Source organism: Macaca mulatta, chromosome 10 (genome assembly GCF_049350105.2).
Source record: "Macaca mulatta isolate MMU2019108-1 chromosome 10, T2T-MMU8v2.0, whole genome shotgun sequence".
Classification (NCBI taxonomy): domain Eukaryota; kingdom Metazoa; phylum Chordata; class Mammalia; order Primates; family Cercopithecidae; genus Macaca; species Macaca mulatta.
The window spans coordinates 34,233,345-34,248,305 of record NC_133415.1 but is presented as its reverse complement, the minus strand read 5'-3'; the positions used below and the strand labels follow the sequence as shown (position 1 = coordinate 34,248,305).

Below are 14,961 nucleotides of genomic sequence, written 5' to 3'. Positions count from 1 at the left end.
CTGCCACGCAGGTTGATGAGCCACGCGCTATGAAAGCCAGGAGCCACTGACCCGCTCAGCTCTTGGTTTCCCTCAGCCGCCAGCTGGGGGGCTCTTGCCCCACTGCCCTAGGGACCCACACTGTCTAGAAGGGGAGCCGGCCGTCTCTGTACAAAGAGCAGTGGCCCTCCCCTGTGGCTGTGTGCCTGTTTCTCCCACTGCCGGGAGGACACAGGGACAGGCCAGTGAAGCCCCATGAGCTCCCATGTGTGCATCCCAGAAGTGACCGCTAGGACAGTGGTGCTGCTGGGGGCACCGCTGCCCTTCCTCCGGCAGTGTCTCACAACTCGTGGAGAGGTTTTTGGTGTCTTCATGGGTGGTGGAGGCTGCACGGACATTGCAAGGGTGGAGGCCAGAATGTTAAACCTTCTGTGAGGGAAAGAGCTGTCCTGCCCCAAATGCTGGTAGTCCCTCGGTGAGAAACACACAGTTGCAGAAACGTTTAGGAAGGACAACTCAGGCTGCTCAACGATCTCCTGCACTCGATGAGACGCCTGCAGCTCAGGCTGGATTTGGCTGGTGTCACCTCTGGTCACACTCTGCCTGTCAGCTGAATAGCATCCACCCATCCTCTGCCCGTCCCTCTCCACCGTCATCCTCCCATAAACCCCTGGTTTTGACTGCCTCCTTCTCTGATACCTTGGCAGGATGTGGAATATCTTCTGATTCCTCCCCTTTCACACTCAATCAGGACCCACCTCATCCTCAACACACTTTAAACATCTCAGTGCCAAAAACGTTCCTTTGGCTCTGGCCTTTTTACCCGACTCTATCAATACAAACCTGCCTGTGTCTGTCCTGCCTGCCCTCCTGTTTCCCTCTGAGCTGCCCTGAAGGAGGGGTGTGCGTCTGATCCATGCAAGGGCGGGCTGTCTGGCAAGACATGCAGGTGCCCCCACCCGCCTCCGCCGCCCTGGCATGCACTTGCAACAGGCCCAGGAGTCTAGTGTTAAGGTACCAGCAGAGCCGCCTAGAGAGAGGTTACGGTGAGTGGGGAGAGAGTGAACATCACCAGACTACCTCCGGAGACCGTCTCCAGCCAGGCCTGCACCGCCGCGCGGCGTATGGAGGGAAGGTCGGGCACTGAATTTAAAACAGACGACAAATACAAAGTTACACAGCAATATGCGTTCCCCACGAGGAGAGCCGAGGTCATCCTTAAAATCCCAAACCGAAGAGAAACTGAGACGGCGTTCAGGACAGAGGCCTGTCCGGCACCAACAAGGGGTGCGAGCCCTGTTGTTAGCCTGTGTGATGGAGAATCGGGATGCGAAGAGAAGAGGGAAAACCCAAGGTAGGGCCGCCGCTGGCCCAGGGCTGCAGAGCACTCCCGAGCTCACAGGCCAGCCCAGTGCTGCAGGTGTTCACAGCGCCATCACAAGCTGGAAATGGAGGCTGGTCTTGCCTAGAGGTGAAGATTTGGGGCCAGGGAGGAACAAACGTCTTATTAAATGCTGTTTCATGATGGCAGGAAACGCCCCTTTTGTATGCTCAGAGCCTGGCAGGGTGTGTGGCCCGTGACCGGTGCTGAATGAAAATGTGAACACACAGGAGTGACAGCAGAGGTAACACTGAGGGTGGGTATTTGGAAGACGGCACGCTGGGAAGGATGGCACAGCGGCCACCACGTCCCTCAACAGTCTCCACGGTTCTTCTTATTGCTATTTCTTTATTAAAAGAAACCAGAATAAGGTGCATCTTCATCCTACTGTGTGACACAGATCGTCCCACCTAAAGCCTGGGGCTGGTGATGATGCTACTCTAGAGGCCTCCTGGATAGAAATCTCTTCCCAAGACTTCATTTCACTTCCAAACACGCCCCTCCCGCCCCCTTCCTGCCAACACACATTCACGTCCAGACACACTCTGTGAGGGAAGGACCAGAACGTTTTACAAAGTGAGGAAAGAGAAGCCGTGGCCAGAAACATGAGGGAAAGACAGGAAATTCTTGGTTTACCCAAGATCATGTTCGTTTTACCACTTCGCATCAACAGAGAAAGAGTCCACAACCTCTTAATCCACAGAGAACTTTACATATCCTCAGATGAAAAGTGCAGGTGTCACAACTGACAGCAGCAAAGCGGGATGCGCCCGGCTCCCGTGTGTGACCTCACACGAGGCTCTGCCCTGACAGAAAGGCCCCCTGTGGCGACAGAGGCAGCAGGCGAGTGGTGCTGCGGGCACGCTGCAGCCTGCGGCTGGGAGCGTTTACCTCTGGAAGCAGAGGACTCAGAGGCCGGCGCCATCCTCTCTTCCTCCTCTCTCTCACGGATATGAGTCCAGTGCACGTCAGCCTGGATCTCCAGAGGATCCGCCACCTGCATGACCTGCTGGAGCCTCTGGTTCCCGGCTAGTGTCCCAGGGTCAAGGGGTGGAGAAATGAGGTGGGGAAGGAGGTGATGAAATAGCACGGGAAAGGAAACAGAAAGAGAAGTTACAGCATTGGCCAGGATCAGGATGAATCAGAAAGAAGTAAAAATTAAGAACATGTATGCACAAGTATACACACACAGACACACGGACACACAGACACACACGCACAGTCCTGCTGCTCATTCAGTGTGACCCAGTCATTTCCAGCCATATGTGTACCATTAAATTCAGTGAAGAGAATCACACGTTCCTTTCTGAGACTCCTTTCATCCTAAGCGGCATTCAGGCGACCCATGTGCCAAGATGGAAACACAGCAGATTCCAGCCTGCTTCCGCAGGCTCAGCCCCCAGGGGCCACAAGGACCTGCTTTGTGCCTAGCACAGTGTGAGACCCCAGGAATGCACTACCCTGCCCCTGCTGGTCACACAGCAAGGTGCCCAGCACCACTCGCCCAGCTGATGGCTGGGTGACGACAGAGGTGGGAAGAGATTGTGTCATTCTGCCACCAGCTGGCCAGCTCACACAGGACAGAGATAGACTTTGCGGGCACTTTGGTTGGCATCTTCTGCAGCTGGAGCTGCTGCTGGAGAGAAACAGTCCCCCTCCCTTAGCGGGCCTCATGCTGCATGCTGGGTCTGAGGCAAGGACATGGATCCCAGTGGAGGGTAGAGTCAGGGGAGGCGATGACTGGGAGGGAAGCAGAGCTCTTGCATGTCCATTTCCAAACCTTTGGAAGTTCACAGGCGAGAATGAGACCAACACTTCTGAGGTCAAAGCTCTTACCTGAAAACTCCATGTGGTGCCCTGCTTATCACCTCTGGAAATAAGACCTGGTTTCTCAGCTATATGGAAACTCACCAGTGGCCCCTCCGGATCCCTGCCCTGTGGGATCCCTGTACTTAGTGTCGGACCATGCCACACAGTTAGGTTAAGATAAAGGGACAGCCAGCAACTGGGAAGGGAAGGTGGCTGTTCAGGCAGCAAGAGCAGGTGCCACCTGATCTGAAGGATTTGTGTTCCTGCCAGGAGCCAGCTTCCATCTGGGAACAGGTGACATGCCTCCTCTGAGTCTAACCAGACAATCTGGCCTTGGCTTCAATCACTATGACAGTCTCTTCAAGCAACAGGGAATGTGAAATGAGCAGAAAGGACCAGCAAGACCGCCCAGTGTTATGAGCTCTGCCGCACGTGGGGTATCAGCCCGTTGCTGGAGTTGCTGGTCTTATAGATTTGTGGACTTTTTCTAAGGTCAATTTGCCTTTCTTTATGGTGCTGAGTGGGACTGAGTCACAGCAGAGTCACCTAACAGCCTGGATGTCACAGGACTCTCTCTACCTCCTCAGCAACAAAGAGAAGAGAGGCATTCTTCTCTCAGAGTCCTGCTGTGCTTCCTGCTAATACATGCAGCCCTGGGGATGTATCGACAGCACAAGCCAACATTTCTTCCTTTCTTAGAGAGACATTAAAGTCACCTGTGCTGGTGACAGGAGGTGTCCTGCATCAGAGAAGCAGCCAAGTCTTGGCTGGAGATGAGGAGCTTGCAGCAAAACCTATGGGGCATAGGTGGGGCCGCATTCCGCGAGGCCACTTCTGGAGCCTTCTCCAACTTCCGCCAGAACCTCTTCTGACTCACATGCTACTTTGCACCTGGCTGTCTGGGCAGGCTGGGACCAGGGAGAGGAGCCCAGCGAGGTGTGTGCAGAGCTCAGTTCCAGGCCTTTGTCTGTGAGATATGCTCTTGGAGGCACATTTTGGATGGCTGCCAGGGAGCTGTGGTAGAAGGTGGGCACGGGGCAAAGGGGGTACCTTTCAATGCCCTCAAATCTTCCTGTGGGAGGTACCTGGCGTGGCCGCCGGCCTTGCAGGAGTGGTGTGTCCCAGGGCAGTACTCCCCTTCTACAGCAGAGGGAGCCAGAAACCCACACAGCATCCGGAATCCCACAGGGGGATAAGTGGAGGGAAGAGAAGGGAGCAGTGGTGTCCAGCCACTGCCTGCACAGGCACCGAGGTCGGCTGCCCTACAGACTCGCACCTGGGCTAGCGACACAGGCTCCTGTCCGGGACTTTCGGAGTTCAGCTGAATTTGTCAGTATGTGTTTGTGTAGTTAAAGCTCATTTCCTACAGGAAATGAAAAGGGAACACGCTTCGACCCTAAGCTGTGCCGGGGCTCAGAGCTGCCGAGTGATCATCATCACGTGGAGATGACGATGTCTGGAACAGTGCAAACAAAACACTGTGCCCTGGACCAGCGGTGCGTGCTCACTCCGCTGGCTAGCAGAGGCCACGCCGGCACCTGGCTCTGCAGACACGGCGGCATGGAGGGAGAGCCCAGGTCCACAGACCCCATTTCTCCTACAGCAGACTGGGTGTGGAGTGCGGGCCACTAAGGGCTGCCTGTGGGTCCTGCCCAGCCTCTGCCTCTGGAGGGAACAGTAGAGAACTGGAAAAGCAGCTCCTTAGGGAGCCCGAGGAAGTCCCTGACCCCAACCACTCAGGCGGACGCCCAAGGGTGCAGTTCCTTCTGGTCCAACCCACCTCACTGGGGCCAGCATCCCGGAGCTGCACAGCTCCCGGGGGACTGGATCAGGAACATGAGCCCTGTCAGGGAAGGGCTCAGGCCTGTGTGCCAAAGAAAATAGATCCCCGGATGAGACTGGGCAGCAAGCACACAGGACCCGGGAGAAGCAGAGATGAACTCAGTGCCAGCTCTGTGGGGCCTGGGGCCACTGAGAATGCAACCGCTCCTCTGACCACTGCAGGGAGTCACTGGTGCTCAGAAGTTAAAGGTCATGTCCTTCCTGATCATTCCACAGCTATCTTTTGGGGACTCAGATCTCCACTGCCCTAGCTCCGTCTTCCCCATCCCCCAGGCTTCTGTGCTGCCGGAGCAGAGAAAGAATGGCCTTCTCTCCTGCACAGGCCCAACACGTCCCTCCTCATCACTTGAGGCCACACACAGCCAGAGATAGGGGCAGAATAGAAAAATCTCAGAGCAGCTGTCCCCTGAGCCTGAGTCTCCCTTCAGGACACTGTCCCCCAAACGCTGCCCTGGATGCCATCAACTGAGGCACTAAGCTCATAGCCACCTCCGAAACCCTAGACTAGGATCAAGGAATCCTCTAGAAAGCTAAATTCCCTTTCTTTATTAAAATAATTTTTTCAACTGAAACTAAAGGGCAAAAAGAGAAAACGAGGAGGAGACAAGAACGAGTGGCCTAACTTGGGTGAGTCCTCGGACTGGCTCTCTGCCTTCTACTTCCAATTTCTAAACCAACGTGCACAAGGGACGTTATTTCCACTGCCAACCGTCTGCTCAATGCCACAGTGCCCTTCCCTCTGCCCCCCATGATTAAAGTCGGGAGGGGTGGCCCCTGGGCTGTGCAGGAGGCACGTCCGTGTGACGTCAGCCCCAGAAACCTCTTACACTCACGCATGAAACAGATCACCTTGGGAGACAGGGCAGGGTTAGGAGCACAGATTTTGTTCTGACCTTCACTGGACTCTTCCTCCTCCTCGTCATAGTCCTCCTCCTCCTCCTCTTCATATTCTTCCTCCTCCTCCTCCTCTTCATTCCCAGGCTCAAAGCTCTTCGAGGCCTCTAGCTCCTCTTCACTTTTCCCTTTCAGAAGCGCATGGATCCGCACGGCCTCCTTCCACGGAACGCCACCCAGGTCAGAGGGGGGCAGGCGAGGCTCCTCCTCTTCCTCGTCCTCCTCCTCCTCCATCTCAGACTCGGAACTACTGTGAGGAAATAACCACACGGCCAGAGTGAGGGAATGAAGAAAAACCGAGAAGGGGAAAGGGAAGAACCACCGTCAGAAGCAATGCGTCCCAGGCACAGCAGCTGCTGAGCAGGTGGAGAGAGGCGGGAGGGCAGAGAGAGCGACATCAGCAGGACAGGGTACCCGGGCATGAGGAGCCACCTACCCAAGCCCGACTAAGGGGACAAAGGGAAGAATGTCTCCTGCTCATAGACCTCGCGCGCTTCTCCTCAGGTGGATGGGGTGGGGAGGGGACCACCGAGGGCTGCCTGTGGGTCTGGCCCAACCTCTGCCCGCTGAGGGGAGCGTGCAGAACTGGGAGAGCAGCTCCTTAGGGAGCCCATGGAAGTTCTTGACTGCAACGGCTCAAACTCAAGGCACAGCCCCATCCCTCAGGGTGCTTCAACCAGCAAACCCCGAGATCGCTGGTTTAAGTTTCACAGGGCCTTGAGGGCACAAGCAGGGCAGTGGACTCCTTCTGATATAAACCCATGACACTGGGAATCGAGAATGGTGGTCCTGGCCTGCTGCCTAGTTAGAGGAACTCAATTCTGTGTGACTGAGGCCTGTCAGAAGCCTCTCAGGAGAGCTGTGGGCGTGGTGGGGGAAGCGGGGCCCAGAAAGGCCTGGACTGAACCAGCTGATGATCAAAGTCCGTGTGCCCGGGTGGGGCGACAGATTCCATTTCCCGGCACTCCTCAGAACCCACCATGTGCCGTGGGGACACACAGGGAAATGACGGCAAAGGCACTGCTCACTGCAAAGCCACAGGACAGAGACGACAGGGAAAGGGTGGGGACAAACCTCTAACCCCAGGGCCGTCACTCCTGTCGGCTGCTGCACTGCCAAGCACTCGCCTCGCAGCTGCAGGCAAGCATGGTTGACATAGGAAGCTGCACCCCCGTGAGAACGCACACGCCACAACACACACTACCCCAACCGTAGCTCCTCACTCTGGCCACCCTCCTGCAGCAGTGTACCCCACTCCTGCCCTGTGGAGGGAGGCAGGACAGGAACAACACCGGGTTCCCTGCAACCTGTGGGGCTCCAATACGCGCAAAACCCCCAACATTGCTGCATAAATGGAGTTGTTTCTGAGTGTTTCGTGGTCTGATAATTCCCAAAGCATCTTTTTCAGGAGAGGCCTTGCCTGCAGTGAGAGGCTGGGGGCAATCGGCTTTCACGTTAAAGCCACAGCCTGACCTCTGACCCAACAAAACCCAAGAAGCATCAGGCACGACGGGGCATCTGCCCTGACCTCCTGCGAGGGTGTGTCCTCTCTCTGCCCAGGCAGGCTCTTCCACAGCCCGCTTGTGTGTGAGAGGGCGAACCAGCGAATACGCCACGATGAGCACTGAGGGGCACTGCCAGGGCGACCACTGCCAGGTGAAGAAGCTCGCCTTGTCCAAAGACAGCACCCCAGCCCTTGTCTTGGCTTCAAGAAGGTAAACCAGACATGCCTGAGATGCCCTGTCGATGGGGCTGTCACTGTTTGCCGGGGGCCTCAGGACATGTTGCACAGTCTAGTAATGTGATTAGGATGAGGCTTTGGGTCGCACGGTATCCAGTGACCTGGAGACTGAGATCAACCATGTGGACAATCAATCAATCAATCATTGCCTATGTCATAAAAACTCCAAACACAGAGTCTCAGTATTCCTCAGGTGAGCAATACTGAGGCGTATTATCACACATCGATACCGAGAGAATATGGTCGTCCTGGCCCCACAGTGAGTACAACAGAAACTGAGTCTGGTTCCTTCCTGGACTCACCCTACTTACTTCTTCCCTTGGCTCACTGACATCTGTGCCCTTTCCCTGTAATGAACCATAACCATGAGGACAACAGCTTTCAGTGACTTCTGCGAGTTCTAGCAAACTGTCAAACCTGCAGGTGATTCTGGGAGACTCTGGCACTCGCCACTGGAGTCAGAAGTGGGGCAGTCTTGTGGGCCGTATTCCCTCTTTCCAGCTGGCTGACTCCTCACTGTGCCGCACCAGCTCTGCTACTGGCTGGCTGCGGGACTGTGAGTTGATTATTTGTGCTCTCTGAGTTTGCTCATTCATTCACTTGGCGAACATTTCTGAGCACCTCCGGCTCAGCCAGTGGACACAGGAATATGCCGCGAGGAGCTCAGGTAGTGAATTGGCTTCACCCGTTCATTTACCTGAATAAAACTTACTCAATTATCTTCCCCTTACAACGCACTTGCTAGACACTGCAGGGAACACAAAGGTGACACAGAAAAGACTCTTATGCTCAGCTGGGCCCGACAGCTCCCGTCTGTGATCCCAGCACTGTAGGAGGCTGAGGCGGGTGGATCATTTGAGCCCAGGAGTTTGAGACCATCCTGGGCAACCACGGGTACACCCCATCTCTACCAAAAATAAAGATACAAATAATATCAAAATAACAAAAGCTCCTTATTCTCAAGGGGAGGAAAGGTGCACGCACAGCATGCTAAAGCGTAGCAGAACACAAGCACAGGGGGCGGAGGGCCGGGAGGAGAAGTCTAAAGTGGGTGAACCTAAGAATCTGGGCCATGGAAAACCTGGCATCTGGATTTTGATTATTTTCGGCATTACTTTTACTGGTATTCTTTTGCCTTACGTTGGTGTTTTCATTATTTTCTTATTAATGAACACAATACACAACCTACTGCATGTCATTTAACACTGTCTGAACACAAAGCAAGGCTCAGGATGCATCTATGCTCATCTCAAATCTTCGCTGGGCCAAGGGCAGGCCCCGGTTCCTCCTTCCCAGCTGAGCAGCCAGGGCCTATGCAAGGCGGCCCAGCGGTTGGCAGCAGGGCAGGGCCGCACTGCAGTTCACTGGGAGGGGCCTCAGTGCAGGCCTGTCCTCACCCTGTGCCACGTTGTGAGGACAGCTGCACAGGCACAATGTGGGCACTGAAGAAATGTCCCAAGATGAGGCCAGCGAGGCCAGCCCACAGCCGTTAGTGTGGCATCAGCTGGTTCCACAACAGCTCAAGGACCACGGGAGCACAGAAGACAGCAGAAAGCAATGCTCACCTCCGCACCAGCGGCAAACCCAGCCCGCCTCCCAGAGACCTTGGCGCTTGCTTCTGCATGCCGCCCCCAGACAGGCCACCCTCTCTTCGGGAAGGACACAGAGGAACCGGGTGGGGGTTTCCAACTCCTTTCCAGTCCATCATTTTTTTTTTTGAGACGGAGTCTCGCTCTGTCGCCCAGGCTGGAGTGCAGTGGCCGGATCTCGGCTCACTGTAAGCTCCGCCTCCCGGGTTCACACCATTCTCCTGCCTCAGCCTCCAGAGTAGCTGGGACTACAGGCGCCCGCCACCTCGCCCGGCTAGTTTTTTTGTATTTTTTAGTAGAGACGGGGTTTCACCGCGTCAGTCAGGATGGTCTCGATCTCCTGACCTCGTGATCCGCCCGTCTCGGCCTCCCAAAGTGCTGGGATTACAGGCTTGAGCCACCGCGCCCGGCTCAGTCCATCGTTTTCAAAGGACTGGGGCAGTCTCTGGGTCTGCCCAGGTCCTGCAAGTCACACACAAGATTCTCAGTGTGAATTCAGTGCCTCGAAGCTCCGAGCACCTGCGTCTCTGGAGGGAGGGGGCAGAGCAGGGAGGAATCTGGAGGGAGGGGCAGAGGAGGGAGGAACCTGGAGAGAGGGGCAGAGGAGGGAAGAACCTGGAGAGAGGGGCCGAGGAGGGAGGAACCTGGAGAGAGGGGCCGAGGAGGGAGGAACCTGGAGGGAGGGGCCGAGGAGGGAGGAACCTGGAGGGAGGGGCCGAGGAGGAAGGAACCAGGAGGGAGGGGCAGAGGAGGAAGGAACCAGGAGGGAAGGGGCAAACAAGGGAGGAATCAGGAGGGAGAGGGCAGATGAGGGAGGAACCTGCAGTGCGGCCGACCTTAGCCTGGAAACTTCTTCAGCACAGAAGATCACTATACCAGAAACAAATGCAACACAGACAACCAACTTCACCCTCCCTCTGGGGAGAGGGTGACTTTTCAGAACAGAGCCTCCAAGGAGGGACGGGGTCAGAAGATCTAGTCATCAGGATCACCTTTCCCACCTCACAGGATCTGTTTTGGCACTGGTGACAACGTATTGCCCTGTGAGATTGCTTGATTCGAGTCTGCCTCCCCCAGGGCCACACTCTCTCCAAGGGCAGGTGCCGGGTCCCCACTGTCCTCCTCACAGGGCCAAGCGTGGCCAGGACAGCAGGAATGTGCCAGGGGCTGCAGTGAAAGCCAGGGCAGGCTTATGCTACTTTCAGAGGTGTCAGAGGTTGCACCCCGACTGTCCCCCGGAAAAGCCTCCATCAGAAGGTGCTGGCTGTTCCAGTTAGAACAGTGTCCAGCAAAATCCTTCCCTGCCTCAGTTTATACCCAGCTACTCAACTCAAAGCACCTGCTCTGAATTTCCCCCCAGCTGTCTTCTCACTGAGACACTGGCGGACCTAGCATGGGAAAGAAATCCAACGGGCACACCCACTTGATTCTAAACAGACAAGGTTAGACCTACTTGATGTGCTCTGCAGCCCTCTGCGTGTCAAGAGGGGTAGATCCGAGGATGACAGTGATTGACGGAGGGCGGCCCTGACCGTGTGCCCACAGCACAAGCTGCTTTCCCTGGGTAGCTCATTTAATCACACAAATGCTGCAGGTCCCGGGGCTGCTCTGCTTTTATAAATGATGAGACTGAAGCCTAAGGAAGTCGGGTCATTTGCATAAGAAGTTGGGATTCCCACCAGGGCCCACACGGTGTCACACTGTGCCTTCCTGGGTGGTTCTCCCAGAACCCAAGCATTCCCAGCCAGTAGCCTCTGTCAGAGTGACAAGACCAGGGAGAAGGTCTCGATCAAGCTCCCGACTGCCTGGATGTAACCTGAGAAGTGCAGACCAGGAATTCAAGCAGACCCTACCACGAATGAACAGGCTGCTGCCAGGAACCACTTGAAGTTCCTGGGTGGCCTTCAAAGGGCAACGGGGAACCATGGTTTTCACTTTTAAATTAACCCACTCGTAATCAGAGGGACTCGGCAATCCTCTGTCCTGTTGGGCTGTGCCCCTGGGTTCCCTTCCCTGACAACTGTGCAAACACTCTAATGCTGAGCAGGTGGCTGGAGAAGATGGACATCATGCGGCAAGCTTCACCCGGTGGAAATGTAATCCATGCTAAAACTAGCATCCTGCTCGGCAATGGCTCAGGAACTGCCTCTGCAGGAAAAGTGGGTGAGGCGGGAGGGAGAGAACAGGCAGAAATCCCCACTTATTCACGGCCAGCCTTGAAGGAGCAGCCTTCTCTCACTTGCGTATTATTCTGACAGAAAGCAACGCGTGCCATCTACTTTCCTGTGACCTTGCCTGTCTCATCAGAAAACGTCTGTGTGTGCTAGCCCTCCTGACTTCTCCCCAGAGCCAAGAATGTGGAAACGCTGAACATCTTCAGCACACGGCACGGCGCCAGCTGCCTTTGCTGCCTGGGGCACATTCTTCCAGAAAGGAAGGCAATCATGGAAAAACACCACTAACATCACAAAGCCAGCTCTCCCCCGGCTTTGGCCAACTGACCTTTCCAGTGAAAACAAAGGTGCTATTTCCAGGGTCTCCTCCAGGAGACAGGCCCCACCTTGACTGCAAGGTAGAGGCATGAAGCGGATTAGGCCTGGGCCAAGAGTCTGTGACAAGGTTTAGGATTTATAGGCGCTTGTGTGACTAAACCATGAATCGATTATGAGACTCACCTGGGGGATCTGTTAGACATTGACATTCCTGGCCTCCACCCCAAACCCACTGAATTAGATACTCCAGGGAGGGCCTAGAAATTACATTTGTTTTTGTTTTGTTTTGTTTTTGAGCCAGGGCCTCATTCTGTCACCCAGGCAGTGAACTCCTGGGCTCCAGCGATCCTCTCGCTTCAGCCTCCTGAGGAGCTGGGACCACAGGAGTGTACCACCACGCTGGCTAATTTGTAGAGACTGGATCTTGCTGTGTTGCCCAGTCTGGTCTTGAACTCCTAGACACAAGTAATCCTCCTGCCTCGGCCTCTCAAAGTGCTGGGATTACAGGTGTGAGCCACCATGCCTGGCTGCAATTTTATTTTTAACCAAGCATCCCAGGTGATGTTTATCATCAGAGAAATTTAGAAAAATTAAAGGGGTGTTCCTCAAATTGTGGTCTTCGGACCACAGCAGCACCTGGGAACTTTTTAGAACTAAAAATTCTGGGGCTTTACCCCAGAGGCACTGAATCAGAAACTCAGCCCAACGTGTTGTGCTTTCATCACAAGCCCTGGGTGACTCTGGCATGGGAAAGCTTGGTTACCAACATTCTCGGACAGGGTGAGTTTGAGCCTAGCCCACGTCCGGGCATTAACCCCCTGTTTAAGGAAACCAATACAAGACGACTGCCTGGCCCTGCCCCTCCCAGTGAGGGAGACCTGTGCTGCACCAGGAGAGGAACAGCAGCAGTAACTCCGGGCATTGGCCTTTGTCCGTGCTTCATATGACTTAATCCTCAAAACAAACCTATCAAGTGCAGCACCTTTGCAGATGAGGAAACTGAGGCATGGAGAGGTTGAGTAAATTGCCAACAGCTAGCAGGTGGCAGAGCTGGACTTCAAATCCAGGCTTTGACTCCAAAGTCAGGTTCTGAAACATCACGCTGCTGTCCCCTGCAGCAGAGGCCAACGTTAAGAGTTCCACTAAACTTGGCCGGGCGCGGTGGCTCAAGCCTGTAATCCCAGCACTTTGGGAGGCCGAGACGGGCGGATCACGAGGTCAGGATATCGAGACCATCCTGGCTAACACGGTGAAACCCCGTCTCTACTAAAAAGTACAAAAACTTAGCCGGGCGAGGTGGCAGGCGCCTGTAGTCCCAGCTACTCGGGAGGCTGAGGCAGGAGAATGGCGTAAACCCAGGAGGCGGAGCTTGCAGTGAGCTGAGATCCGGCCACTGCACTCCAGCTTGGGTGACAGAGCGAGACTCCGTCTCAAAAAAAAAAAAAAAAAAAAAAAAAAGAGTTCCACTAAACTTGTGAAATGAGAGTTCCTTGGCTGGAATGGTTAATGCCTTAAAATGATACCATTTCTCATCTTCCAGTCTAACATTTCAGCAAGGAAGGACGAGGGCTGGAAGGGCACCCAACTCTGTGCTTGGTGCTGTAGGGAAGACAGAGAAAACCACCACACACTTTCCGTCCTGTGTCCTACGGCCACCCAGGGAAGTAAGACAACATGTATAGCTCCTTCCCCAGGGTGCTTTTTTTTTTTTTTTTGAGACAGGGTCTTGCTCTATCTCGCAGACTGGAGTGCAATGGCATGATCCTGGCTCACTGTAACCTCCGCCTCCCAGGTTCAAGTGATTCTCCTGCCTCAGCCTCCTGAGCAGCTGGAACTACAGGCAGGTAGGCAGGTCCGGATAATTTTTGTATTTTTTGAAGAGACGGGGTTTCATCCTGTTACCCAGCCTGGTCTCAAACTCCTGGGCTCAGGTGATCTGCCTGCTTCAGCCTCCCCAGAGTACTGGGAATACAGGCATGAGCCACTGCACCAGCTCGGGCTCTTCACTTTTTTTTTTTTTTGAGATGGAGTCTCGCTCTGTCGCCCAGGCTGGAGTGCAGTGGCACAATCTTGGCTGACTGCAACCTCTGCCTCCCGAGTTCAAGTGATTCTCCTGCCTCAGCCTCCCAAGTAGCTGGGATTACAGGCGATGGCCACCACACCAGGCTAATTTTTTGTATTTTTAGAAAAGATGGGGTTTCACCATGTTGGCCAGGCTGGCCTTGAACTTTTGGCCTCAAGTGATCCACCTGCCTCAGCCTCCCAAAGTGCTGGGATTACAGGTGTGAGCCACCACCCAGCTCTTCACTTTTAAGAGACTATTTTTCATTCTATATAGCACCGAATGCTAATTTAAATTTTTTTTTTTTTTTTTTGAGGTGGAGTCTCACCATCTCCCAGGCTGGAGTGCAATGGTGCAATCCCAGATCACTGCAACCTCCGCCTCCTGGGTTCAAGTGATTCTCTTGTGTGAGCCACTGTGCCTGGCCTTTATTTTAATTTTTAATTTCAATCTTAATTTTTTTTTTTTGAGATGGAGATTCGCTCTGTCACACAGGCTGGAGTGCAGTGGTGCAGAGGTGTGATCTCGGCTCACTGCAACCTCCGCCTCCCAGGTTCAAGCAATTCTGGTGCCTTAGCCTCCCAAGTAGCTGGGATTACAGGTGTGCACCACCATGCCCAGCTAATTTTTGTATTTTTATTAGAGACAGGGTTTCAATATGTTGGCCAGGCTGGTCTTGAACTCCTGACCTGAAGTGATGGGCCCACCTTGGCCTCCCAAAGTGCTGGGATTACAGGTGCCTGCTCTAAATGCCAGGGGTTAGCCTTCCTGGAATGTCCTTGCTACATTACATGAACTTGCTGCCCCCTGCCTCTCACAGTTTATAAATTACAGTGGAGAAAAAGGCACTGAAGCACACTCAGCCCAAGGTCAAGCCAGTAGTTCTGCTCAAGGGTTTCTAAATGCGTTTTGACACACGCATCTCTCACCATCACTGCAGGGCCAGTGAAGAGAGAATATGGGCTCCCCTTCATCTGGGCACAGTGAGGACGGTGGGGCCTCTGTGGGTGCCCTGGATAGAGAAGCAGAGTTCTAGATGAGGATGCGTCATCGGTGACAGCTTTGGAACTGCAGACGCCAAGGCAGAGGCTGCCCCTGGCATGCATGGAGGAGCCGTCTGGGAGGCAGCCCAAGAACGAGTCTAGTCAGAGGGTGTCTGACACGAGGGCTGA

The 14,961-nt window shown here is 54.5% G+C and overlaps 1 protein-coding gene across 32 annotated transcripts in view; it reads right to left on the bottom strand.

Annotated features, from left to right (window-relative positions):
* Positions 1-14,961, bottom strand: part of MICAL3 (microtubule associated monooxygenase, calponin and LIM domain containing 3) — a 232,361-nt gene that overhangs the window by 37,922 nt on the left and 179,478 nt on the right. For 11 of the 32 annotated variants that reach the window (XM_077950755.1, XM_077950775.1, XM_077950777.1 and 8 more), the window contains 2 exons: positions 5,905-6,155; positions 2,252-2,389 (listed from right to left, as the gene is read on the bottom strand). In XM_077950755.1, coding sequence (XP_077806881.1) covers positions 2,252-2,389; positions 5,905-6,155 — 389 coding nt within the window. Of the gene's footprint in view, positions 1-1,056; positions 1,123-2,251; positions 2,390-5,904; positions 6,156-14,961 lie in introns of all 32 variants that reach the window. The other 21 variants (XM_077950761.1, XM_077950765.1, XM_077950762.1 and 18 more) reach the window with 6 other exon arrangements.